General features: G+C 46.0%; 1 protein-coding gene across 1 annotated transcript in view; it reads right to left on the reverse strand.

The window, feature by feature from the left end:
- Positions 1 to 377: 377 nt before the first annotated feature.
- Positions 378 to 25126, reverse strand: part of CILP (cartilage intermediate layer protein) — a 91863-nt gene continuing 67114 nt past the window's right edge. The window contains exons 8-9 of the mRNA XM_030190459.1: positions 19410 to 19567; positions 378 to 2960 (exon numbers count right to left, since the gene is read on the reverse strand). Of these exons, the coding sequence (XP_030046319.1) occupies positions 610 to 2960; positions 19410 to 19567 (2509 nt within the window). The 3' untranslated portion in view covers positions 378 to 609. The remainder of the gene's footprint in view (positions 2961 to 19409; positions 19568 to 25126) is intronic.

A 25126-nucleotide genomic window follows, 5' to 3' on the forward strand; every position in this document is an offset into this window, starting at 1 on the left:
CTAAACTCTCACGTAACACAAGCGCCCAAACACAGGCTGGCTTCAGCAAGGCAATCAACGCCAAAGCAATGATTGCAAGGGAAAGGCAGGCTTAAATGGATCAAGCTTCTGACGTCTGCTGGCTCAGCCCCTGACAAGCCAATCAGGAGTGAGTCCCAAACCTTCCGCTGCCTATCCAGCAGAATCATAACAGTCTTAGAATATAGATCATTTGTGAGACCTAGATTTAATTCCTGGCTCAGATTTTCTGGTCCCTGAGTTGGCTGTGGAGGCAATATGCATAGCTTGCAGGGGGCGGGGGGGGGGGGGGGGAGTGGAGAGGCATGGAGTTATAGGTTGACATCCAGTGGCTGAATTTAGGACCCATGACTGCAGTGTTTTGGAAGGATCCTTAGTGTATCCCCCTCCCTCCCCCCCCACCCCCAGCCAGCTGAGGACAGCCTCTGCAATGACTGAATTAAGTTAAGTTTGAATGGAGTATAAAATAGGGGAACAGTTCCCAGGTAGTTGAAAATAAAGGCTTATGGTGCTGATTGAGGTGGAAGCCCAAAAGAAGCATCAGGAAACTGCCAGGTCAAAAAAAGAGAAAAAATTCTGTCCAGTACATCCTTACTGTCCCAGTGGAGACAGAGCTCTCCTGAAGTTTCTAAAGGAAGAGACTCTTCTCGTTGACCTGTCCATTTTGCTGGACCTCAGCTGTCTGCCGTTCTCTGTTCTCTCTCTCAAGGGTGCACCTGATGAACTTTGCCTCATCTGAAATATGTTTGTTTGGCTCGGCTGTTTTTCTATACAAGTAAATGTAAGCCCTACCCCCACATCGCTCTTCATAGCTCTGGAAGAACCATCGGATGTGCCATCAAAGCATCGACCTAATGCTATTTCCTTTGCCGTCCTCGGATCCTGATCTGTAACTGTGTAAATGCCATAATTATGCCCCAGAGGATCCAAGGGAGCCAACATTGTGTACTCGCTTGTGTCATTGTTTACAGCCAGAGGAAGATGATTGACAAGGTATTCATGCAACATGCTGTTGACGTTCTCTCTACGGCAACTTCCCTGTGGAATGATTTTAACCAGGGTCCTATCGACACGATCCTGGTCATACAGCATTCCGCTACACTTGAACTCCAAGCACGCTGTTGAAAGGTTGGGCTGATCCATGTCACGAATACTGCGCACATCTCGTAAGCCATACAGCTGGCCAGCTGTTCTTGGATGTGTGCCACCCATGTTGTGAGCTCTCACATTGACCTCTTGGGGTCCAACGATTTTCACTTTAATAAAGCAAGCTCTGAACTCCATTGGTTTAGGCCACCATGCCAGATAGTCATCAGTCCAGGTCATGGGGTCATCCTCATTAAAGGGCACTGTGTTGTAGTCATATCGGTCACCTTCAACTCTGTAAAATCTGAAGTGGGCTGCACTGTATGGTGCTTCCTCACACTCTCTTAGGTTTTCAAAGGTATAAATAGGGCCATTGATCTCCTCAGCGGCATTAGGATTTGGCTTGGCCAGGTTGATTCTGAAAGCTGTTTTTTTAATTTTGGGGTCATCATGATCTGTCCTTCTGTAGTTGAGCTTGTTCAGATAGGGCTGTGGAACTCCAATTCTACTGGGATTAAATTTGGGAGCTGATTCTACTGCTTCAAGTTCTTCCCCTCCAAGGCTTGCAGTCACATATGCCGAATAGGCATCAGGCTTTTGACCATCACAAAAAGCTGGTAGACATGCCCCATTGGTGTCAGTAATGGCACTATCAAAACGACCCCAAGCCCTGGGATTGGAAGCAAAACCTGCCTCTGGTTCCATATTTATGAGATTCACCACAACACCTTTGATTTGTTCACTTGGCAGAAAATGTTCGCTCCGGTATGCCCTCACTTTGACATAGCATCTTCTGCTTTCAGGCACGTCAAGATTGAAAAGCCTCCTCTCTCTTATTTCCATGTTACCAACCAGAAAGGTTCTTTCCTCTCTCTTGCCACGCTTGCCTTTGTCAGGCTTGAAATCACCTTCTTCTTCCCAGAACCCTGTCTCTGGATTTAACGACCAGAGCTTCATGTTTTCCAGGTGCTCCGGCATCTTCACCTGCTCCGAATCTAGGTAGACCTTGACTTGTCCTGCATTCAGAGTTTCGGTGGCTCTTTCATCAGAGAAATCCACCGAGAACATGCCATAGGTGCGTAGCGGAAAAGCATCACCTTCCTCATTGACATAATTCAGGTCACTTTGAACTGCCGTAGCTGTAGATATGTTTCTTGCGTCCAGGAAAGTCACACTGGCTTTTACTTTTCCTGTATAGACTTCTCCATTCTGCCTGTAAAAGCTATGAGGAGGGATTTCTAACTCTGCTATTGGGTTGTTTCCTGCGGAATCACCCAAAGGAATCTCATTGGTTTCAGCGGAGTCTATAACAATGGGTGCCGTCTTGCGTAGAAGCTTGATTTCGTGAAATATTGCCCCTCCTTTTTTACTGAACGGAAGAACTTTGGTTGTGTTCACAAACTTCTGTAGACGATCCACAAAGGTCAGAACCAGTCTTTCCACGTGTGCTGGGATCTGGATGGTGAAGGTTCCCTTGTACCCAGTTAGGCTCACACGTTTTCCTTCCATATAGATATGACCGAAACGCATGGGCTCACCATTATCTGCAGCGATGGCCCTGCCTCGCACTACGCTTTTAGTCTCAATGCACGTTTGACAGCCACATTCCATGGCTACTTTGGTAGGCAAGGTGTATCCGTTGCAGGAGATCTCCTTGATTTCTGTCTTGGACACGCCGCAGCAGTAGGCCACGGTGTCCTTGCACTTGAGGGCTTTATCGGGCTTTCCTGCACACATTTTTCCCGGGCATTTACCCACATCATAGTAGAAGGAATTAGTTGCATTCTGGAAACAGTCCTGGGGCAGCCTGATCAGGTGACTTTCGGGCTTGGGATCACAGGAAGCTCTGCCAGTTGCTGTGGAAACAGTATCATTGAAGAAATATTAGATAGCGATAACATAGTAACATATATAGTAACATATAGTAACATAGTAGATGATGGCAGAAAAAGACCTGCACGGTCCATCCAGTCTGCCCAACAAGATAAATTCATATGTGCTACTTTTTGTGTATACCCTACCTTGATTTGTACCTGTCCTCTTCAGGGCACAGACCGTATAAGTCTGCCCAGCACTATCCCCGCCTTCCAACCACCAGCCCCGCCTCCCACCACCGGTTCTGGCACAGACCGTATAAGTCTGCCCAGCACCATCCCCGCCTCCCAACCACCAGTCCCGCCTCCCAACCATTCTTTGACAGTATATCGAGTTTAAGAATAAAGAGAATTCTGTTTTGGGTTTCCCCCCCCCCCCCCCCACAGAAATATTTGCTGGTTGATAGCATAGCTAAAGCAGAAACTATGGTGTTTGGGGTTTTTTTTTTTTTGTGTCCTTAAACACAAACTCAGATGGAAAATGAAATCCAGAGGGCTGAAAAACTTTGACAGACATTGCTGAATGGGTGCAAGGGTGCAATTTCTAAGCTGGAAAGCTTCTCCTTTTTAAAGAAATTAGAATTTTGGGTGATGGGGGTCCCCTTACGTTCCTACCCGTAACATCCGCTCTCAAGACAAATCCCTCCTCTCAGTACCCTTCTCCACCACCGCCAACTCCAGGCCCCCTCCCTGCCCATCTTTAAATCATTGCTCAAAGCCCACCTCTTCAATGTCTCCTTCGGCACCTAACCACCACACCTCTATTCAAGAAATCTAGACTGCATCAACTTGACATTTCGTCCTTTAGATTGTAAGCTCCTTTGAGCAGGGACCTTCCTTCTTTGTTAATTTGTACAGCGCTGCATAACCCTAGTAGCGCTCTAGAAATGTTAAGTAGTAGTATCTTTACAATATTGTGCATATTTGGTAACAACCATTGCTGACATTGTAGCTTCTGACTGAATGAAAGTCTTTACTTAAATTCCCTCTTTATAACAGTGACGTAGCTAAGGTTGGGCCTGGGTGGGCACAGGCCCACCCATTCTTGCCTCAGGTCCACCCAGTCAGTAGCCCATGAGGCCCCCAAAACTCTTCAGTGGTGATGCCTCACTATTCTCTCTCCCTCTTCTCCACTCATGGCCTGGAAGCTACCCGTCTCTCTGTGGAAACCCCCCCCCCCCCCCCCCCGGTCTACCTCAGAGTTAACTGCCGGCGGCAATTCCTATAGGCATCATGCGCTGCTTCTCTCTTTCATGTCCTGCCCTCAATGATGTCACTTCTTGTTTCTTTGGTGAGAACATTGTAGAGAGAAGTCTGCAGGGCCTTAAAAAGCTTCTCCTTTTTAAAGAAATTAGAATTTTGGGTGATGGGGGTCCCCTTACGTTCCTACCTGTAACCTCTGCTCTCAAGACAAATCCCTCCTTTCATTACCCTTCTCCACCACCGCCAACTCCAGGCTCCGCTCATTCTGCCTCGCCTCACCCTATGCTTGGAATCAACTTCCTGAGCCCTTACGCCAAGCCCCCTCCCTACCCATCTTCAAATCCTTGCTCAAAGCCCACCTCTTCAGTGTTGCTTTCGGCACCTAACCTTTATACCTTTCAGGAAATCTAGACTGCCTCTATTTGACTGACTGTACATTTGTCCTTTAGATTGTAAGCTCCTTTGAGCAGGGACTGTCCTTCTATGTTAAATTGTACAGCGCTGCGTAACCCTAGTAGCGCTTTAGAAATGTCAAGTAGTAGTAGTAGTAGTATGTTGCTATTCCACTAGCAACATTCCATGTAGAAGGCTGCGCAGGCTTCTGCTTCTGTGAGTCTGACGTCCTGCACATACGTGCAGGACGTCAGACTCACAGAAGCAGAAGCCTGCGCGGCCACATTGGTGATCTGCAAGGGCCGACTTCTACATGGAATGTTGCTTCTATTGGAGATTCTACATGGAATGTTGCTACTATTGGAGATTGCTTGGAATCAACTTCCTGAGCCCTTACGCCAAGCCCCCTCCCTACCCATCTTCAAATCCTTGCTCAAAGCCCACCTCTTCAGTGTTGCTTTCGGCACCTAACCTTTATACCTTTCAGGAAATCTAGACTGCCTCTATTTGACTGACTGTACATTTGTCCTTTAGATTGTAAGCTCCTTTGAGCAGGGACTGTCCTTCTATGTTAAATTGTACAGCGCTGCGTAACCCTAGTAGCGCTTTAGAAATGTCAAGTAGTAGTAGTAGTAGTATGTTGCTATTCCACTAGCAACATTCCATGTAGAAGGCTGCGCAGGCTTCTGCTTCTGTGAGTCTGACGTCCTGCACATACGTGCAGGACGTCAGACTCACAGAAGCAGAAGCCTGCGCGGCCACATTGGTGATCTGCAAGGGCCGACTTCTACATGGAATGTTGCTACTATTGGAGATTCTGCATGGAATGTTGCTTCTATTGGAGATTCTACATGGAATGTTGCTACTATTGGAGATTGCTTGGAATCAACTTCCTGAGCCCTTACGCCAAGCCCCCTCCCTACCCATCTTCAAATCCTTGCTCAAAGCCCACCTCTTCAGTGTTGCTTTCGGCACCTAACCTTTATACCTTTCAGGAAATCTAGACTGCCCCTATTTGACTGACTGTACATTTGTCCTTTAGATTGTAAGCTCCTTTGAGCAGGGACTGTCCTTCTATGTTAAATTGTACAGCGCTGCGTAACCCTAGTAGCGCTTTAGAAATGTCAAGTAGTAGTAGTAGTAGTATGTTGCTATTCCACTAGCAACATTCCATGTAGAAGGCTGCGCAGGCTTCTGCTTCTGTGAGTCTGACGTCCTGCACATACGTGCAGGACGTCAGACTCACAGAAGCAGAAGCCTGCGCGGCCACATTGGTGATCTGCAAGGGCCGACTTCTACATGGAATGTTGCTTCTATTGGAGATTCTACATGGAATGTTGCTTCTATTGGAGATTCTACATGGAATGTTGCTACTATTGGAGATTGCTTGGAATCAACTTCCTGAGCCCTTACGCCAAGCCCCCTCCCTACCCATCTTCAAATCCTTGCTCAAAGCCCACCTCTTCAGTGTTGCTTTCGGCACCTAACCTTTATACCTTTCAGGAAATCTAGACTGCCTCTATTTGACTGACTGTACATTTGTCCTTTAGATTGTAAGCTCCTTTGAGCAGGGACTGTCCTTCTATGTTAAATTGTACAGCGCTGCGTAACCCTAGTAGCGCTTTAGAAATGTCAAGTAGTAGTAGTAGTAGTATGTTGCTATTCCACTAGCAACATTCCATGTAGAAGGCTGCGCAGGCTTCTGCTTCTGTGAGTCTGACGTCCTGCACATACGTGCAGGACGTCAGACTCACAGAAGCAGAAGCCTGCGCGGCCACATTGGTGATCTGCAAGGGCCGACTTCTACATGGAATGTTGCTGCTATTGGAGATTCTGCATGGAATGTTGCTTCTATTGGAGATTCTACATGGAATGTTGCTACTATTGGAGATTGCTTGGAATCAACTTCCTGAGCCCTTACGCCAAGCCCCCTCCCTACCCATCTTCAAATCCTTGCTCAAAGCCCACCTCTTCAGTGTTGCTTTCGGCACCTAACCTTTATACCTTTCAGGAAATCTAGACTGCCCCTATTTGACTGACTGTACATTTGTCCTTTAGATTGTAAGCTCCTTTGAGCAGGGACTGTCCTTCTATGTTAAATTGTACAGCGCTGCGTAACCCTAGTAGCGCTTTAGAAATGTCAAGTAGTAGTAGTAGTAGTATGTTGCTATTCCACTAGCAACATTCCATGTAGAAGGCTGCGCAGGCTTCTGCTTCTGTGAGTCTGACGTCCTGCACATACGTGCAGGACGTCAGACTCACAGAAGCAGAAGCCTGCGCGGCCACATTGGTGATCTGCAAGGGCCGACTTCTACATGGAATGTTGCTACTATTGGAGATTCTGCATGGAATGTTGCTTCTATTGGAGATTCTACATGGAATGTTGCTACTATTGGAGATTGCTTGGAATCAACTTCCTGAGCCCTTACGCCAAGCCCCCTCCCTACCCATCTTCAAATCCTTGCTCAAAGCCCACCTCTTCAGTGTTGCTTTCGGCACCTAACCTTTATACCTTTCAGGAAATCTAGACTGCCCCTATTTGACTGACTGTACATTTGTCCTTTAGATTGTAAGCTCCTTTGAGCAGGGACTGTCCTTCTATGTTAAATTGTACAGCGCTGCGTAACCCTAGTAGCGCTTTAGAAATGTCAAGTAGTAGTAGTAGTAGTATGTTGCTATTCCACTAGCAACATTCCATGTAGAAGGCTGCGCAGGCTTCTGCTTCTGAGAGTCTGACGTCCTGCACAGGACGTCAGACTCACAGAAGCAGAAGCCTGCGCGGCCACATTGGTGATCTGCAAGGGCCGACTTCTACATGGAATGTTGCTACTATTGGAGATTCTGCATGGAATGTTGCTTCTATTGGAGATTCTACATGGAATGTTGCTTCTATTGGAGATTCTACATGGAATGTTGCTACTATTGGAGATTGCTTGGAATCAACTTCCTGAGCCCTTACGCCAAGCCCCCTCCCTACCCATCTTCAAATCCTTGCTCAAAGCCCACCTCTTCAATGTTGCTTTCAGCACCTAACCTTTATACCTTTCAGGAAATCTAGACAGCCCCTATTTGACTGACTGTACATTTGTCCTTTAGATTGTAAGCTCCTTTGAGCAGGGACTGTCCTTCTATGTTAAATTGTACAGCGCTGCGTAACCCTAGTAGCGCTTTAGAAATGTCAAGTAGTAGTAGTAGTAGTATGTTGCTATTCCACTAGCAACATTCCATGTAGAAGGCTGCGCAGGCTTCTGCTTCTGTGAGTCTGACGTCCTGCACATACGTGCAGGACGTCAGACTCACAGAAGCAGAAGCCTGCGCGGCCACATTGGTGATCTGCAAGGGCCGACTTCTACATGGAATGTTGCTACTATTAGAGATTCTGCATGGAATGTTGCTTCTATTGGAGATTCTACATGGAATGTTGCTTCTATTGGAGATTCTACATGGAATGTTGCTACTATTGGAGATTGCTTGGAATCAACTTCCTGAGCCCTTACGCCAAGCCCCCTCCCTACCCATCTTCAAATCCTTGCTCAAAGCCCACCTCTTCAGTGTTGCTTTCGGCACCTAACCTTTATACCTTTCAGGAAATCTAGACTGCCCCTATTTGACTGACTGTACATTTGTCCTTTAGATTGTAAGCTCCTTTGAGCAGGATCTGTCCTTCTTTGTTAAACTGTACAGCGCTGCGTAACCCTAGTAGCGCTTTAGAAATGTCAAGTAGTAGTAGTAGTAATAGGGCCAGCTTAGGTTGCCTATAGGAATTGTGGCGGGTTTAACATCTCTGAGGTAGGACCAGGGGATGGGGTTCAGAGAGAAACGGGCAGACATCGGGTCATTAGAAACACTATATTGTATGCATGTACAGGGGTGGGGAGGGCCCACCCAGGTTAACTCTGGGCCCACCCAAAATGGCAGGTCTGCCTACACACATTTAAGAATTTGAAAACGTATTTGTTTTCTCAGGCCCTAAGTAACGTCCAGGCCTTTATTGCTCCAGGTAATTTCTGGACTGTTTGACCCTCGAGGGAAGCATTTGCAGTCAATGACATAATTTTAAATTTCTCTCTCTTTTGCTATTTTGGATGTATGTTGTGAACGTTTAGACAATCTTTCCTTTATTTTCGATGGAGTCCCTTTCCTTTTCCAAATTTTATTGTAAATCGCTTTGATTTATGTTGTAAAAAGGTGATTTTAAGAAATGTAAATAATTGTAAACATGAATGCATGCTTTTATACATTAATAACCCTTCATCCAAACAAAATCCAACAGTCTTTCCAATACCTCTTTAGATGCACGCACAATGAATTCCATTATCAGGAAGCGGAATGCCAGACTGTGGAAAGGGGGTGGGGTGCTATTGTAGTGGTCCCTTCTTAAGAAAACTTGGCAGGTTCTAAACACAGGTGGAGCCCCATTTTCCATAGAACGTGGATATCAGAATTGCAGTGGTGTTCCTAGGTTGGCTGCCACCCGGGGCAGATCCCCACTGCACACAACCCCCCCTGGCAAATCACCCCCCTCGGTGCATCACATCCACCCACCCCCCCACCCCCAAGCGCAATACTCTTACCTTCTGGGGGTGCAGGGAACAGCCGCGCAGCTGTTGGCTTCCCGGGTTTTCTGCCCTGGAACAGGGAGTGGAGGAGTGGCCTAGTGGTTAGGGTGGTGGACTTTGGTCCTGGGGAACTGAGGACCTGAGTTCAATTCCCACTTCAGGCACAGGCAGCTCCTTATGACTCTGGGCAAGTCACTTAACCCTCCATTGCTCCCTGTAAGCCGCATTGAGCCTGCCATGAGTGGGAAAGCGCAGGGTACAAATGTAACAAAAATAAAATAGATACTATTGGAGATTCTACATGGAATGTTGCTACTCTTTGAGATTCTACATGGAATGTTGCTACTATTGGAGATTCTACATGGAATGTTGCTATTCCACTAGCAACATTCCATGTAGAAGGCTGCGCAGGCTTCTGTTTCTGTGAGTCTGACTTCCTGCACGTACGTGCAGGATGTCAGACTCACAGAAGCAGAAGCCTGCGCGGCCATATTGGTGATCTGCAAGGGCCGACTTCTACATGGAATGTTGCTAGTGGAATACCAACATTCCATGTAGAATCTCAAATAGTAGCAACAGTGGAGGAGTGGCCTAGTGGTTAGGGTGGACAGTGGAGGAGTGGCCTAGTGGTTAGGGTGGTGGACTTTGGTCCTGGGGAACTGAGGAACTGAGTTCAATTCCCACTTCAGGCACAGGCAGCTCCTTGTGACTCTGGGCAAGTCACTTAACCCTCCATTGCCCCATGTAAGCCGCATTGAGCCTGCCATGAATGGGAAAGCGCGGGGTACAAATGTAACAACAACAAAAAAAAAAAGTAATGTCAGAGGGAGCAGGGAACCGGCGGAGCCAACAGCCACCCTTTGTACACCACTGCAGAACTGGGACATCCAGGTTGTGCTCCAGCAGGATTTTGGAAAAGGATCTGCTGACATAGAGCTGTTTCTAAAATACCTGCAGGAATGCATATGTATTTGCCGGTATGTGAATTTACAAATTTACATGTGGGAAAAATCAGTGGAGGAAACTCAACACTTACAAGTAAGTACATAAGTACATAAGTAATGCCATACTGGGAAAAGACCAAGGGTCCATCGAGCCCAGCATCTTGTCCACGACAGCGGCCAATCCAGGCCAAGGGCACCTGGCGAGCTTCCCAAACGTACAAACATTCTATACATGTTATTCCTGGGATTTTGGTATTTCAGCACTGAAATGTGTATGCCATTTTGCAATCCTCAAATTAACTGCAGAAGTTGCAATCTTTATTTAGTTTCAGTTTGAAGGGGGAAACAACAGGGGATTAGGGGATTTTAAAAAAAGATCTCCCTTAATCCCTCCTGTAAAGGGCTGACCGAAATGAGCACTTTTTTTTTTTTTTTTTACAAATTTATATGTGCCAGGGATCAGCTGCAAATCCCAGTGTTGAAATATTAGGTGAGGTGGAATTAGAAAAGGTGCAGAGAAGGGCGACGAAAATGATAAAGGGGATGGGATGACTTCCCTATGAGGAAAGGCTAAAGCGGCTAGGGCTGTTCAGCTTGGAGAAAAGGTGGCTGAGGGGAGATATGATAGAGGTCTATAAAATAATGAGTCTGTTCACGCTTTCCAAAAATACTAGGACTAGGGGGCATGCGATGAAGCTACAATGTAGTAAATTTAAAACGAATCAGAGAAAAGTTTTTTTCACTCAACGTGTAATTAAACTCTGGAATTCGTTGCCAGAGAATGTGGTAAAGGCGGTTAGCTTAGCAGAGTTTTAAAAAGGTTTGGACGACTTCCTAAAGGAAAAGTCCATAGACCGTTATTAAATGGACTTGGGGAACATCCACTATTTCTGGGATGATACCTTTAGCCAAACTTCTAGCCAATCAAAACCTTAATCCCTACATATACGCAGACGATGTTACGATTTACATTCCATTCAAACATGATCTAAACGAAATAACCAACGAGATCAACCAAAGCCTTCAAATCATGCACTCCTGGGTGGATGCATTCCAGCTAAAACTCAACGCAGAAAAAACACAATGTCTTGTACTCACAACACAACAAAAACAACTACTCCACCATAACCACACCATACTGTTCTCTCCCTGTCGCACAAAATCTAAAAATTCTTGCAGTCACCATTGACTGAAACCTCACACTCGATGCTCACGTGAAGAATACGACGAAACTCAAAAGAGTAAAACCTTTCTTCCCAAGGTATATCTTCCGTACCCTGGTACAGTCATCTGGACTACTGCAATGCACTGTATGCTGGCTGCAAAGAACAGACCATCAAAAAACTCCAAACAGCCCAGAATACCGCAGCCAGACTCATATTTGGAAAAACTAAATAAGAAAGTGCTTAAACCCCTTAGAGAGAAACTTCACTGGCTCCCACTGAAGGAATGCATTGCGTTCAAGGTCTGCACGATTGTACACAAAATCATTCATGCAGACGCCCCAATCTACATGCTAAACCTTGTGGACTTGCCTCCCAGAAATGCCAAAAGGTCATCCCGCAAATTTCTCAATTTGCACTTCCCTAGCTGTAAAGGACTGAAATACAAGCTGATACACGCCACCACCTTTTCCTACATGAGCACGCAGTTGTGGAATGTATTACCTACAGCCCTGAAAGCGATTGATGAAATAACTAACTTCCGCAAATCTTTGAAGACACATCTCTTCAACAAGGCCTACAAAGAGAACCCATAACCTTACACAACTACCTCACCAATCCACCCAATCATTAAAGTCCACCTTCTATCCTGCCTAACACCTTCCCTCTCTCTTCCCTTACTCAATCTTTGTACATCACCAATTGTATCTGATATCATGGAATGATTATGTCATAACCAAACTCTGTAAGCCACATTGAGCCTGCAAATAGGTGGGAAAATGTGGCATACAAATGAAATAAAATAAAATAAATAAGCAGTATAAAATGTTTTGTACATTTTTGGGATCTTGCCAGGTATTTGTGACCTGGATTGGCCACTGTTGGAAACAGGACGTTGGGCTTGATGGACCTTTGGTCTGTCCCAGTATAGCAACACTTATGTAGTTATGTACATGCGGAACACACATGTAGATTTTTGACCCACCCAGGCCATGTCCAAACCATATGCTAGGTGCCATGGAAGGACATTTTCAATAAAGCATCTAAGTCCAATTTTGCATGTTTTGCTAGAAATGTCCAAAATCCAGTGCCAAGCATAGTCATACAGTTACAGTCCGCTAGGTCCATTTGCATGGATCAAAGCGGATTACAGCAAGAATCTAGTTCATGGTACATTTAGGATGTAACATAAATTAAAAATTTGGCATAGATAACAAGACTATTTCTTAATCGCCTATTCAGAAAGCAATAAAGTCAAACCCTTCTTAAACATAGTAACATAGTAGATGATGGCAGAAAAAGACCTGCACGGTCCATCCAGTCTGCCCAACAAGATAACTCATATTTGCTGCTTTTTGTGTATACCCTACTTTGATTTGTACCTGTGCTCTTCAGGCCACAGACCGTATAAGTCTGCCCAGCAGTATCCCCGCCTCCCAACCACCAGCCCCACCTCCCAACCACCGGCTCTGGCACAGACCGTATAAGTCTGTCCATCACTATCCCCGCCTCCCAACCACCAGTCCCGCTTCCCACCACCGGCTCTGGCACAGACTGTATAAGTCTGCCCAGCACTATCCCCACCTCCCAACCACCAGTCCCGCCTCCCAACCACCGGCTCTGGCACAGACTGTATAAGTCTGCCCAGCACTATCCCCACCTCCCAACCACCAGCCCCGCCTCCCGATCTTGACTAAGCTCCTGAGGATCCATTCCTTCGGCACAGGATTCCTTTATGCTTATCCCACGCCATATTATACCATATTATAGGTAAATAAAGACCTTAAATTAATAGGTAACAGTTGCCAAAATGTATCTGCCTGATATGCAAACAAACTTGTAAAGTATTTCTTCATAGTAATGCCTTTAGGACTCGGGAAATCAAACAAAAGTAGATTATGAGTATTAGACATAATGAATAATGCAAAGTAAATATCAAATAGCTTGCCACTAGTCTATGCACAATTTTCCAAAATAAACAGCCTAGTTTAAAGGTTATCCTGGCTTCAATAGGGAGCCAGTGGAATTTAATGAAATAAGCTGTAATTTTATCCAGTTTTCTAAGAGAATATATCATACGAACGGCCACATTCTGGCTGGTTTGTATTTTTCTCAGTAAGTATTTTGGCAAACCTAAGTATTTAGTTATTTATTTATTGCATTTGTATCCCACATTTTCCCACCTAATTGCAGGCTCAATGTGGCTTACATAGATCTGTTATGGCATTGCCATTCCAGGGAGTCAGATACAATTGGTGATATAAAGAGATTGAGAATGGGAAGAAAGTTCCATGAAAATAGATATTGAAAGATGACTTTCAGTCTGGTGGGGATTGGTGTGGTGGTAAAGTTAGGCTAAGGGTCCTATTTGTAGGCTTTGTTGAAGAGATATGTAGACAATATTATTTATTTCTGTTACATTTGTACCCCACACTTTTCCCACTCATGGCAGGCTCAATGCGGCTTACATGGGGCAATGGAGGGTTAAGTAATTTGCCCAGAGTCACAAGGAGCTGCCTGTGCCTGAAGTGGGAATTGAACTCAGTTCCTCAGGACCAAAGTCCACCACCCTAACCACTAGGCCACTCCTCCACTGTTTCTACTATTTGAGATTCTACATGGAATGTTGCTATTCCACTAGCAACATTCCATGTAGAAGTCGGCCCTTGCAGATCACCAATGTGGCCGCGCAGGCTTCTGCTTCTGTGAGTCTGACGTCCTGCACGTATGTGCAGGACGTCAGACTCACAGAAACAGAAGCCTGCGCAGCCTTTTACATGGAATGTTGCTAGTGGAATAGCAACATTCCATGTAGAATCTCCAATAGTAGCAACATTCCATGTAGAATCTCCAATAGTATCTATTTTATTTTTGTTACATTTGTACCCTGCGCTTTCCCACTCATGGCAGGCTCAATGCGGCTTACATGGGGCAATGGAGGGTCAAGTGACTTGCCCAGAGTCACAAGGAGCAGCCTGTGCCTGAAGTAGGAATCAAACTCAGTTCCTCAGGACCAAAGTCCACCACCCTAACCACTAGGCCACTCCTCCACTGATGCTACTATTTGAGATTCTACATGGAATGTTGCTAGTAGAATCTCCAATAGTAGCAACATTCCATGTAGAATCTCCAATAGTAGCAACATTCCAATAGTATCTATTTTATTTTTGTTACATTTGTACTCCGCGCTTTCCCACTCATGGCAGGCTCAATGCGGCAATGGAGGGTTAAGTGACTTGCCCAGAGTCACAAGGAGCTGCCTGTGCCTGAAGTGGGAATTGAACTCAGTTACTCAGGCCCAAAGTCCACCACCCTAACCACTAGGCCACCCTGACCACTTAACTTACAAAGAATGAATGACTGGAACACAAGTCTGAACAGATCAGAGCCAGAACATGCCTGTCTTTTTGGTTTGAAAATCATCCTATTTTAGATGTTTTTGTGCTCAGTGTAGCTTTCTTGGAGTAGCTTAATGGTTAGCGCAGTGGACTTTGATCCTGGGGAACTGGGTTCGATTGCCACTGCAGCTGCTCCTGACTCTGGGCAAGTCACTTAACCCTCCATTGCCTCAGGTACAAACTTAGATTGTGAGCCCTCCTGGGACAGAGAAATACCCAGAGTACCTGAATGTAACTCACCTTGAACTGCTACTGAAAAGGATGTGAGCAAAATCTAAATAAATAAAGATTGGCTCAAGTTATCTGCAGCAAAGGCCCATAGGAATAAAATGGGCCCTGCTGCAGATAGCTCAAGCCAACCTTTAGTAAAAGACCCCATGAGATTCTACATGGAATGTTGCTACTATTGAGCTTCTGTTGCTATCATTTGAGATCCTACATACGTGCAGGACGTCAGACTCACAGAAACAGAAGTCTGCGTGGCCACGTTGCTAATCTGCAAGGGCAGGCGCTCTACATGGAATGTTGCTAGTGGAGGAGTAGCCTAGTGGTTAGTGCAGCGGACTTTGATCCTGGGGAACTGGGTTTGATTCCCACTGCAGCTCCTTGTGACTCTGGGCAAGTCACTTAACCCTCCATTGCCCCTGGTACAAAATAAGGACCTGAATATATGTAAACCGCTTTGAATGTAGTTGCAAAAACCTCAGAAAGGCAGTATATCAAGTCCCATTTCCCTATTTGAGATTCTAGATGGAATGTTGCTACTATTGGAGATTCTGTTGCTACTATTTGAGATTCTACATGGAATGTTAATGTTGCTATTCCACTAGCAACATTCCATGTAGAAGCCTGCTGTTGCAGATCAGCAAAGCGGCCGCGCAGGCTTCTGTTTCTGTGCAGGATGTCAGACTCACAGAAACAGAAGCCTGCACGGCCGCCTTGCTGATCTGCAAAGGAGGCTTCTACATGGAATGTTGCTAGTGGAGGAGTAGCCTAGTGGTTAGTGCAGCGGACTTTGATCCTGGGGAACTGGGTTTGATTCCCACTGCAGCTCCTTGTGACTCTGGGCAAGTCACTTAACCCTCCATTGCCCCTGGTACAAAATAAGTACCTGAATATATGTAAACCACTTTGAATGTAGTTGCAAAAATCCTCAGAAAGGCAGTATATCAAGTCCCATTTCCTTTCCCCCCTTTCCCTTATGACATCACAATATCAGAAGTGAGCCAAGTATCGGGCAATCAAGCCATTGTGACATCACTGATGAGGTTGGCTCTTATTGGTGGAATGAGTGGAGGAGTAGCCTAGTGGTTAGTGCAGTGGACTCTGATCCTAGGGAACAGGTTTGATTCCCACTGCAGCTCCTTGTGACCCTGGGCAAGTCACTTAACCCTCCACTGCCCCAGGTACAACTAAGTACCTTTATATGCTATGTAAACTGCTTTGAATGTAGTTACAAAAACCACAGACAGGTGGTATATCAAGTCCCATTTCCGTTTCCCTTAAGGGCCATTTTCAAACTAAAAAATGTCCAAAGGAAAAATGCACACAAACAAGTCATTAGGATGTCTGGGGGCCAGCAGTCTGACTAGATTGACCACACAGACATCCCAGCAGAGCAGTGGGGCAGCTGTCCTGCTTAGGGGACTCTACAGTGGACATCACATAAAAGGTCCCAGGTACAAATCTCACTATAACCCCCTTATATTGTATGGTGAGCCCTCCAGGAGCAGAAAAATACCTACTGTACCTCTGTCCACTACTACAATAGCTCTCAAGGTTTATATAGTGCGACTAGAGTTGTGCATGCAAATCTTGGCGTTTTCTAATTTGCACACGTAACTCAATTGGTTAACAAGCCAATCAGCGCTGATAATTGGATGTTAACAAGCAATTATTGGCACTAATTAGAATTTATGTGCACTACTCGTTAAGCATATTCTATAATGAACGTGTAGATGTGAAGCGTTTGTTCACACTTTCCAAAAATACAAGAACTAGGGGGGCATGCGATGAAGCTACAATGTGGTAAATTTAAAATGAATCGGAGAAAGTTTTGCTTCACTCAATCTGTAATTAAACTCTGGAATTCATTGCCAGAGAATGTGGTAAAGGCGGTTAGCTTAGCGGAGTTTTAAAAAGTTTTGGACGGCTTCCTAAAGAAAAAGTCTATAGACTTTCTGGGATAAGCAGTATAAAATGTTTTGTACTTTTTTGGGATCCTGCCAGGTATTTGTGACCTGGATTGGCCACTGTTGGAAACAGGATGCTGGGCTCGATGGACCTTTGGTCTTTCCCAGTATGGCAATACTTATGTACTTATGTAGTCCGCGTAAATTCTACCACATGGATCCCAAAAGGGTGTGTGGATATGAGAGGAGCATGGGTGAGTTGTGGGCGGTCCTAAAATTTATGCGCAGTATTATAGAGTAACCCACTCTACGCCTAAAGTTAGGCACAAGCACTTACACCAGGTTTCACTGGCGTAATTTGCTGCGCTTAAGCGTATTCTGTAAATCATGCCTAACTTTAGGCATGGCTTATGGAATACGCCCAAGTGTGTTTTTGATTGGGGCCAATTCTTTTAGACGCCATAACTAGAATTAAGTTCTTCGTTTATTTTAGAGGGCTCACATGTTCCACCTCAAGTGTACCAGTTAGAGTGGGATATGGGCCTGGGTCCCCTGTTCTACGGTCCACTACACCAACCTCTTGGCTACTCCTGGGACCTACTTGCTGGTCTAATAGGAATGGCCACAGGCCCGTGCCGATGCGGTAAGCGGGGTAAGCACCGCAGGAGGGCGCCCACCTCTGGAGGGCGCCGCCGCAGTGCTTACCCTCGCCCCGCGACGCCGAGGCCTTTAAATCTTTTACTTGCAGTCGCAGCAGCGTCTGTGAAAACGGAGCGCTGCCGACATCTCCCTTCCCTTCGTGCTCTTGGTTCCCTCAGTGTCCCGCCTTCTTCTGACGTCAGAAGAAGGCGGGACACTGAGGGAACCAACGAGTGCAAGGGAAGGGAGACTTCGGCAGCGCTCCGTTTTCACAGACGCTGCTGCGACTGCAAGTAAAAGATTTAAAGGCCCCCAGGGCGCGCAGCGATCATCTTCACGGGGGGAAGGGGGGGAGAGGGGCGCGCGCGCCAACTGTTCTTCTACGGGGGAGGGAGGGGGGCGGCATAGACCCTTGGCACGGGCCTGAATGGCCATCATATCTAAAGCTGTCATAGAGCCTGTACTGTCACTGTCACATCTTAGTGACCACTAGAGGGAGTAAGGGGAGGTTATACCTTAATCCCTCCAGTGGTCATTCATGGCACCTTTTAGTCACTTAGTTGTGATTGAAACAGGTCTAGCCAAAAACATTTTAATTTTGGCCCTAGACGTTTTCATTTTGTTCCATTATTGCAGAAAAACGTCCGCCCAGGTCCCGCCTAAAACACATCCCATCACACCCCCTTCAAATTTGGATGAACTGTGGAGCAAAGTATCTAAAATCGGGGTGTCGAAAACCACAACTTGGATGTTTTTGAGAGAAAAATGTCCTTCTGCCATTTTAGGACGGTTTTCTGTTTTGAAAACGAGGCCCTATATATCTTTATAAAATACTAGCGAAAATCCTGCAGAAATAATGGGCCTGATATTCAGCTGGCAGTGGTGAGCATTTTACTCACAGCCAATGGAGTTACTCCTGAGTATTCAAGGCCGGGCCCTGTCTGAGCTTCAGCTTTGAATATCTGGTTATTTTCGAGTCGGCACTATATATTGGATCTTTTCCCTACAGAGGTCTTCCTTGTAGTGGCCTATAGTAAATATTTAGTACATCTGGCCCAAAGTTTCTCCATCTCTATGCTGATGACTCCCAAATCTACGTCTCTACCCCCGAAATCTCAAGCAGCATCCAGACCAATGTGTCAGCCTGCCTATCTGATATCGCTGCCTGGATGTCTCAACGTCACCTGAAACTTAACATGGCCAAAACCGAGCTTCTCATCTTCCCCCCTAAACCTACTTCTCCTCTCCCTCTGTTTCTGTGGATGGCACTCTCATTCTCCCTGTCTCATGGGCTCGTAACCTCGGGGTCATCTTAGTACATCTGGCCCAAAGTTTCTCCAGGCAGATGCAATAAATGAAGAGGTTTCCTGGTTATCCTATGAAGAATTCAGGGATCCTTTTAATCAGTCAGCAAACAGGGTGGAGAAATGTTCCAGAAAAATGAACAGAAGTCAAACTTCTTCTCAAAAGATCACATGTATCCTCTGGATCCCTGAATCGTTCCTCCACCCTGTTTGTTGATCGTTTGACTGTTGTGGAAGGACTCTCCCCTCCTTTTGCTTTCGTCAGGGGTACTTTTAGCAAGCTGTGGTAAAAAGGTCCTGCTTTAGTGGCGGGGGTCGTTTATTCCACACACTGTGGCCCTTTTTACCGCCGTGGGTAAAAAAGGTTGGAAATAGCCATCCTCGCGTGGCAACATTGCTCTTACCGCATGGCCTTGCAAGGGGGAGCATTTACTGCCACCCATGGAGATGGCGATAAGGGCTCCCGCACTTACCTGGCGGTAACCGGGTAGTGTGTGGCGCTGTCCGATTACTGATGGGTTAGTGCCGCACTAAAAATGACAGCCCTAGTTTACTCAGCACGGAAAATGGTACACGCTGGCGCTGGAACTACTGCCGGCACCTGCATTGGGCCGGCAGGAGCTCCAGATTAGCGTGTGGTATGCCCATGTTGCGCTTACTCCTCTATGTAAAAGGGCCCTTCGGTTTGCACAGTACCTATCAAGGTGAGCCTGGCAGCTTTGGACTTGATGTTTCCTGCTTCGTTGCTGGTCTGGCAGTAATACTCCCCGGCCTGGTTCATCTGTAGCTGTGCTAGAACCAATTTGCTGTTATATTTATGCTCCGTGGGATCCAGCAGGGTTCCATTATGGTACCTGTGATAAATGTTAGAAAGAGAAAAGGGAGCATGCTTGAAAAGTCTGGTAAATATATAGAGAAAGGCATGATAAGGTGCTTGTAAACTACTACTACTTATCATTTCTATAGTGCTACTTGACGTACGCTGCACTGTACACAGGATACGAAGAGACAGTCACTGCTCGACAGAGCTTACAATCTAATCAGGACATACAGTATAAATAAGAGATAAGGACAAAGAGTAGCAAGATTCCGGAATCCTAAAGAGTAGCAAGATTCCAGAATCCCAAAGAGTAGCAAGATTCCGGAATCCCAAAGAGTAACAAGATTCTGGAATCCTAAACACTACTACTACTTATCATTTCTATAGCGTTACTAGACATACGCAGTGCTGTAAGAGACAGTCCCTACTCGACAGAGCTTACACTATAATTAGGACAGACAGGGCAAATAAGGGATAAGGGAATTACTAAGGTGGGAATGATAAAACATGGATACTGAACAAGTGAGTAAGGGTTAGGAGTTAAAAGCTGGGAAATAATGACCCTAAAGAATGTGGAGAAGGAAGAAGTTGTGGACACCTGAGACATTCTTACTCAGACCAGTAAAAAGCTTGATGCAAGAAAAGCTATCTTAGTGGTAAAGGCAAAAAACAGATTTCGATGCACTTTGACTCTCAATCAAGACATTAATGAGGTTTATGGAAAACAAGCTTAGACTAATCCTGAAAAGTCTGAGTGTATTTAGTTTTCTTGGAAAGATTAAACACCAGCTATGGAGGTCAAAAAATATCTGGCTATTCAGGGCCATTATTCAGAGAACGGCCAGTGGTGAATATCCAGAGAAGGCAGTCAGTGACTGAATTTATCCAAACAGTGGCAATATTCAATCTGCTATCAGGATAATTTAGGACCTGAGTTATCTGGATGAGGACTGAATATTGCCACTGTCCAGATAAGCTCTGGGATCACCCTGAGTGCTGAGATGGTCTGTAAGGATATTCAGAGGCACCTCCAGGGTGCTGTTATCTGGATTGGTGCTTTTCAATATATTGGAGCAGATCTTACAAATCAGTATACATCTAAACAGTTTTCGTAAAAACATTCAATTACATAAATCATACATCATAAAATAGTCACAACATAGCAGAAAACCACTGGTGGAACTCTTTAATGAAGTCCTGTTAAAGGGGTCCTGGCTATAGGAAGTCAAGAATCTGATAGGGGGTTTTTTTTTGGGGGGGGAGGGGGCAGAGGGCAAGAGATCTGCTGGGTTCTACTGCTGGCATCTACTACCAAGTCAGTGTACCTCCATGTTACTTCTGTTAATTATAGCAAAACAAGGTTCATATTTATCTTGCACACTTCAGGGGAGCCAGATAATTACTGAAAAGTGTGCTTTGCTACAGTTTCAAAGTGGCAGGTTGTCTTTGCTGCTGTTCTGAATCTGATGTGACTGTTTGTGATCATCTTCACAATTGTTTTTCCAATAACAATTGGGTTTTGGTTGGCACTGAAGAAATTGTTTCCTCCTGCACAGAACTATATACTTCACATCATAGCCGCCGAGAGGGGGAGCAGGAGGGACAAAATTCCCCGGGCCCGGGCCTCCAAGGGGGGCCCAGCGCTGCAGTCCCACCCGCCCTCTGTCGTCGACCGTCTGCCACCGGGCCGGGCCCCCTGCATTGAAATCACAGCGCCTCTCACCTCCGTGTGAAAGCGCTGCAGGCAGCAGGGCAGCAGCAGATCGCCTCCCTTCGGGCCTCCTTCCCTCTCTGTGTCCCGCCCTCATCTGACGTAATTTCCGCGAGGGCGGGACACAAGGAGGGAAGGAGGGCCGAAGGGAGACGATCTGCTGCTGCCTGCAGCGCTTTCACACGGAGGTGAGAGGCGCTGTGATTTCAATGCAGGGGGCCCGGCCCGATGGCGGATGGAGGGGGGGAGCGGCGGCGGCGGCGATGGGGGCGGGGCCCCGGGGGCGGCCTTGTCCCGGGCCCGGCCCAGTCTCTCGGCAGCCCTGCTTCACATGATTTGCAACATGTGTCCCAGCTATTACTGATTTATGCAGCAAGAATTAACAAGCCCTTTGGGTTTTGGGGAGAAAAAGTCATTTTGTACAAACTGGTCCTTGAAGTTTATATGAGCCAGAGTGTAAGTGGAATTTATAGCTCAAGTTGTTTTCTTTCTTCCAGATTCTGGAACCAGGGGCATATCTGAGGTTCGGCGGTAGGGGGGGCAGGGGCTAGAGTGAGGGGGCACATTATAACCCTCCCCGCCGCCCCCCCGCCGCCGCCGTCGTCGTCAACCCTCCCCCCCTACCGCCAACCCTTTCCCCGCCTACCGCCGTCACCTACTCCCGAGGTCCGCTCCTGCCGTTTTTTTAAACTATTACTTCAGCTGGCGGGGGACCCCAACCCCCGCCAGCCCAGCCGAGGTCTTCTTTAACTTCTTCATCCTCGTGCTGTTAAAGCTGCATGATGCATCCTTCCAGTTGGACGGAGTTTGACGTCGCAGCACGTTGACGTCCGTACAACTCCGTCCAACTGGAAGGATGCATCATGCAGCTTTAACAGCACAAGGATGAAGAAGTTAAAGAAGACCTCGGCTGGGCTGGCGGGGGTTGGGGTCCCCCGCCAGCTGAAGTAATAGTTTAAAAAGCCGGCAAAAGCGGACCTCAGGGTAGGTGACGGCGGTAGGGGGGTCCAGGGCGAAATCTGCGGGGGCCCAGGCCCCTGTGGCCCCATGCAGATACGCCCCTGTCAGGAACTAGTTAATGTCATTAGACAATCGGTTACTATTCTCCGGGGCAGCTTGAAACTTCTAGCCACAAACGTATCACTGTCAACTTAAAATTTTCTTTACACCAGTGCATTCGGTGTTCTTGCCCTGAAATCTCTTCCTTAAGAGCTCGCATTTATTGTCATTTTCAAAGCACTAATGTAACCTTTGTAAGTCTATGTGCTTTGAAAATCAGCACCATGATATGGCTATTAGTCCACATAAGTTTTTGAGGGTAGTACATATGGAATGTTGTTTTATAGTAGCCATCGATAAACTGTGACAGAACACAGATATACAGTTAATAGTGAGTCATGGCAGTCAGTGATTTTTTTTAAACACCAGCCGATAAAGTTAAAATACCCCCCAGATATTCAGTGCCAGTGCTGTAGGCAGAGAGAGATTCGCAGAAAGGATCAGGTAAAGATTCACAAAGATACCTTTAGTTATGATCACTTAGGACAGATAAAAAGCTGGATGCAAGAAACCCGGACATAATGGTAAAAGAGGAAAACACCAGAATGGCATTAATCATATAGGTGTCTCATTTTACCCTCCAGACCTTGCCCTTTTTTTTCTTACTGCTTCCCTTTATAGCTTTTCATCTCTTCCCTACCCATGTCCACCATCTCCCTCCTCTCATATCAAGCATCTCTCTTCTCCCTCCCAGGGGCAACAGAACACCTTTTCATTTCAAAGGATCAAATAAACCATCTCCAACCTCACCCTATTGGTAGGGCCATATCCCCTGTGGCCAACTTCATTCTGCTGCTTATGTTTTCCACATGTCCAGCAACTCTTCCCTTCCTGCCCCTTCCCAGCATCTCCAGTCTTTCCTTCCACCTTCCCCATGACCAGCATCTTTCCTGAGCTCATCTTCCACCTTCTCCTTCTACCTTCCCTATTTCCAGCATCTCCCTTATTCTTCCCTTCTATCTTCTCAATGTCCAGCTCTTCCCTGATCTCCCCTTCCACCTTTCCCATGTCCAGCATATTCTCTTCTACATCTCCCCATGTCCAGCATCTCCCATGATCTCTCTTTCCATCTGCCCATCCAGCACCTCTGCAATTTCCCCTTCAACCTCCCTCATATTCAGCATCTCTTCTTCCATCTCCCTAATGTTCCGGTTATTTCTCGATCTTCCCTTCTACCTCTCCCATGTCCAGCTTCACCCCCAATCTCCCTTTCTATTTCCCCAATGTTCAGCATCTCCCTCAGTTTCCCCCATTTTCAACTTCTCTTTGATCTCCTCTCCCACATTTACAGCATATCTCCCAATCTTCCCTTCTACATCCCCCCCCCCCCCCGCCACCATCCATTATCGCCCTTCACCACCTTTTTCATGCTGTTGTCGTGATACCTGAGGCAGAAACAAAATACCAGCATGGGCCTCGGAACTCAAGCACATACTCTCTAGGGCTCTTCAGCTTGGAGAAAAGACAGCTGAGGGGAGATATGATAGAGGTCTATAAAATAATGAGTGGAGTGGAACGGGTAGACATGAAGTGTCTGTTTACTCTTTCCAAAAATACTAGGACTAGGGGGCATGCAATGAAACTACAAAGTAGTAAATTTAAAATGAATCAGAGAAAAGTTTTCTTCACTCAACGTGTAATTAAACTCTGGAATTCGTTGCCAGAGAATGTGGTAAAGGCGGTTAGCTTAGCAGAGTTTTAAAAAGGTTTGGACGGTTTCCTAAAGGAAAAGTCCATAGACTATTATTAAATTGACTTGGGGAAAATCCACTGCTTATTTCTGGGATAAGAAGCACAAAATGTATTGAACTTTTTTGGGATCTTGCCAGGTATTTGTGACCTGGATTGGCCACTATTGGAAACAGGATGCTGGGCTTGATGGACGTTTGGTTTGTCCCAGTATGGCAATACTTATCTACTTATTTAACTTGTCCAAACCTTTTTTAAACCCAGATATGCTAACCACTGTTACCACATCCTCTGGCAACAAGTTCGAGAGCTTAACTATTCTATGAGTGAAAAAAATATTTCCTCCATTTCTTTTAAAGATATTTCTACCATGTAATTTCATTGAGTGTCCCCTAGTCTTTGTACTTTTTGAAAGAGTGAAAAATTGATTCATGTTTACCCATTCTACACCACTCAGGATTTTGTAGAATTCAATCATATCCCCCCTCAGCTGTCTCTTCCAAGCTGAAGAGGCCTAGCCTATTTAGCCTTTCCTCATATTTTTTTTTTGTTTGTACCTTACACTTTCCCACTCATGGCAGGCTCAGTGTGGCTTTCATGGGACAATGGAGGGTTAAGTGACTTGCCCAGAGTCACAAGGAGCTGCCTGTGCCTGAAGTGGGAATCAAACTCAGTTCCTCAGTTCCCCAGGACCAAAGTCCACCACCCTAACCACTAGGCCACTCCTCCACTGTTGCTACTATTTGAGATTGTATTCCACTAGCAACATTCCATGTAGAAGTCGGCCCTTGCAGATCACCAATGTGGCCGCGCAGGCTTCTACATGGAATGTTGCTAGTGGAATAGCAACATTCCATGTAGAATCTCCAATTGTATCTTTTTAATTCCAGAATTAAATGCAATACTCAAGGTGAGGTTGACCCATGGAGCGATACAGAGGCATTATAATATTCTTGGACTTATTTTGCATCCCTTTCCTAATAATTCCTAGCATCCCGTTTGCTTTCTTGATTTCAGCGTATTGACACCAAGATTTTTTTCTTGAGTGCTGACTCCTAAGGTGGAGCCTAGCATCAAGTAACTATGATTTGGCTTATTCTGCCCAATGTGCCTCACTTTGCATTTGTCCACATT

Source organism: Microcaecilia unicolor, chromosome 1, assembly GCF_901765095.1.
Source record: "Microcaecilia unicolor chromosome 1, aMicUni1.1, whole genome shotgun sequence".
Classification (NCBI taxonomy): domain Eukaryota; kingdom Metazoa; phylum Chordata; class Amphibia; order Gymnophiona; family Siphonopidae; genus Microcaecilia; species Microcaecilia unicolor.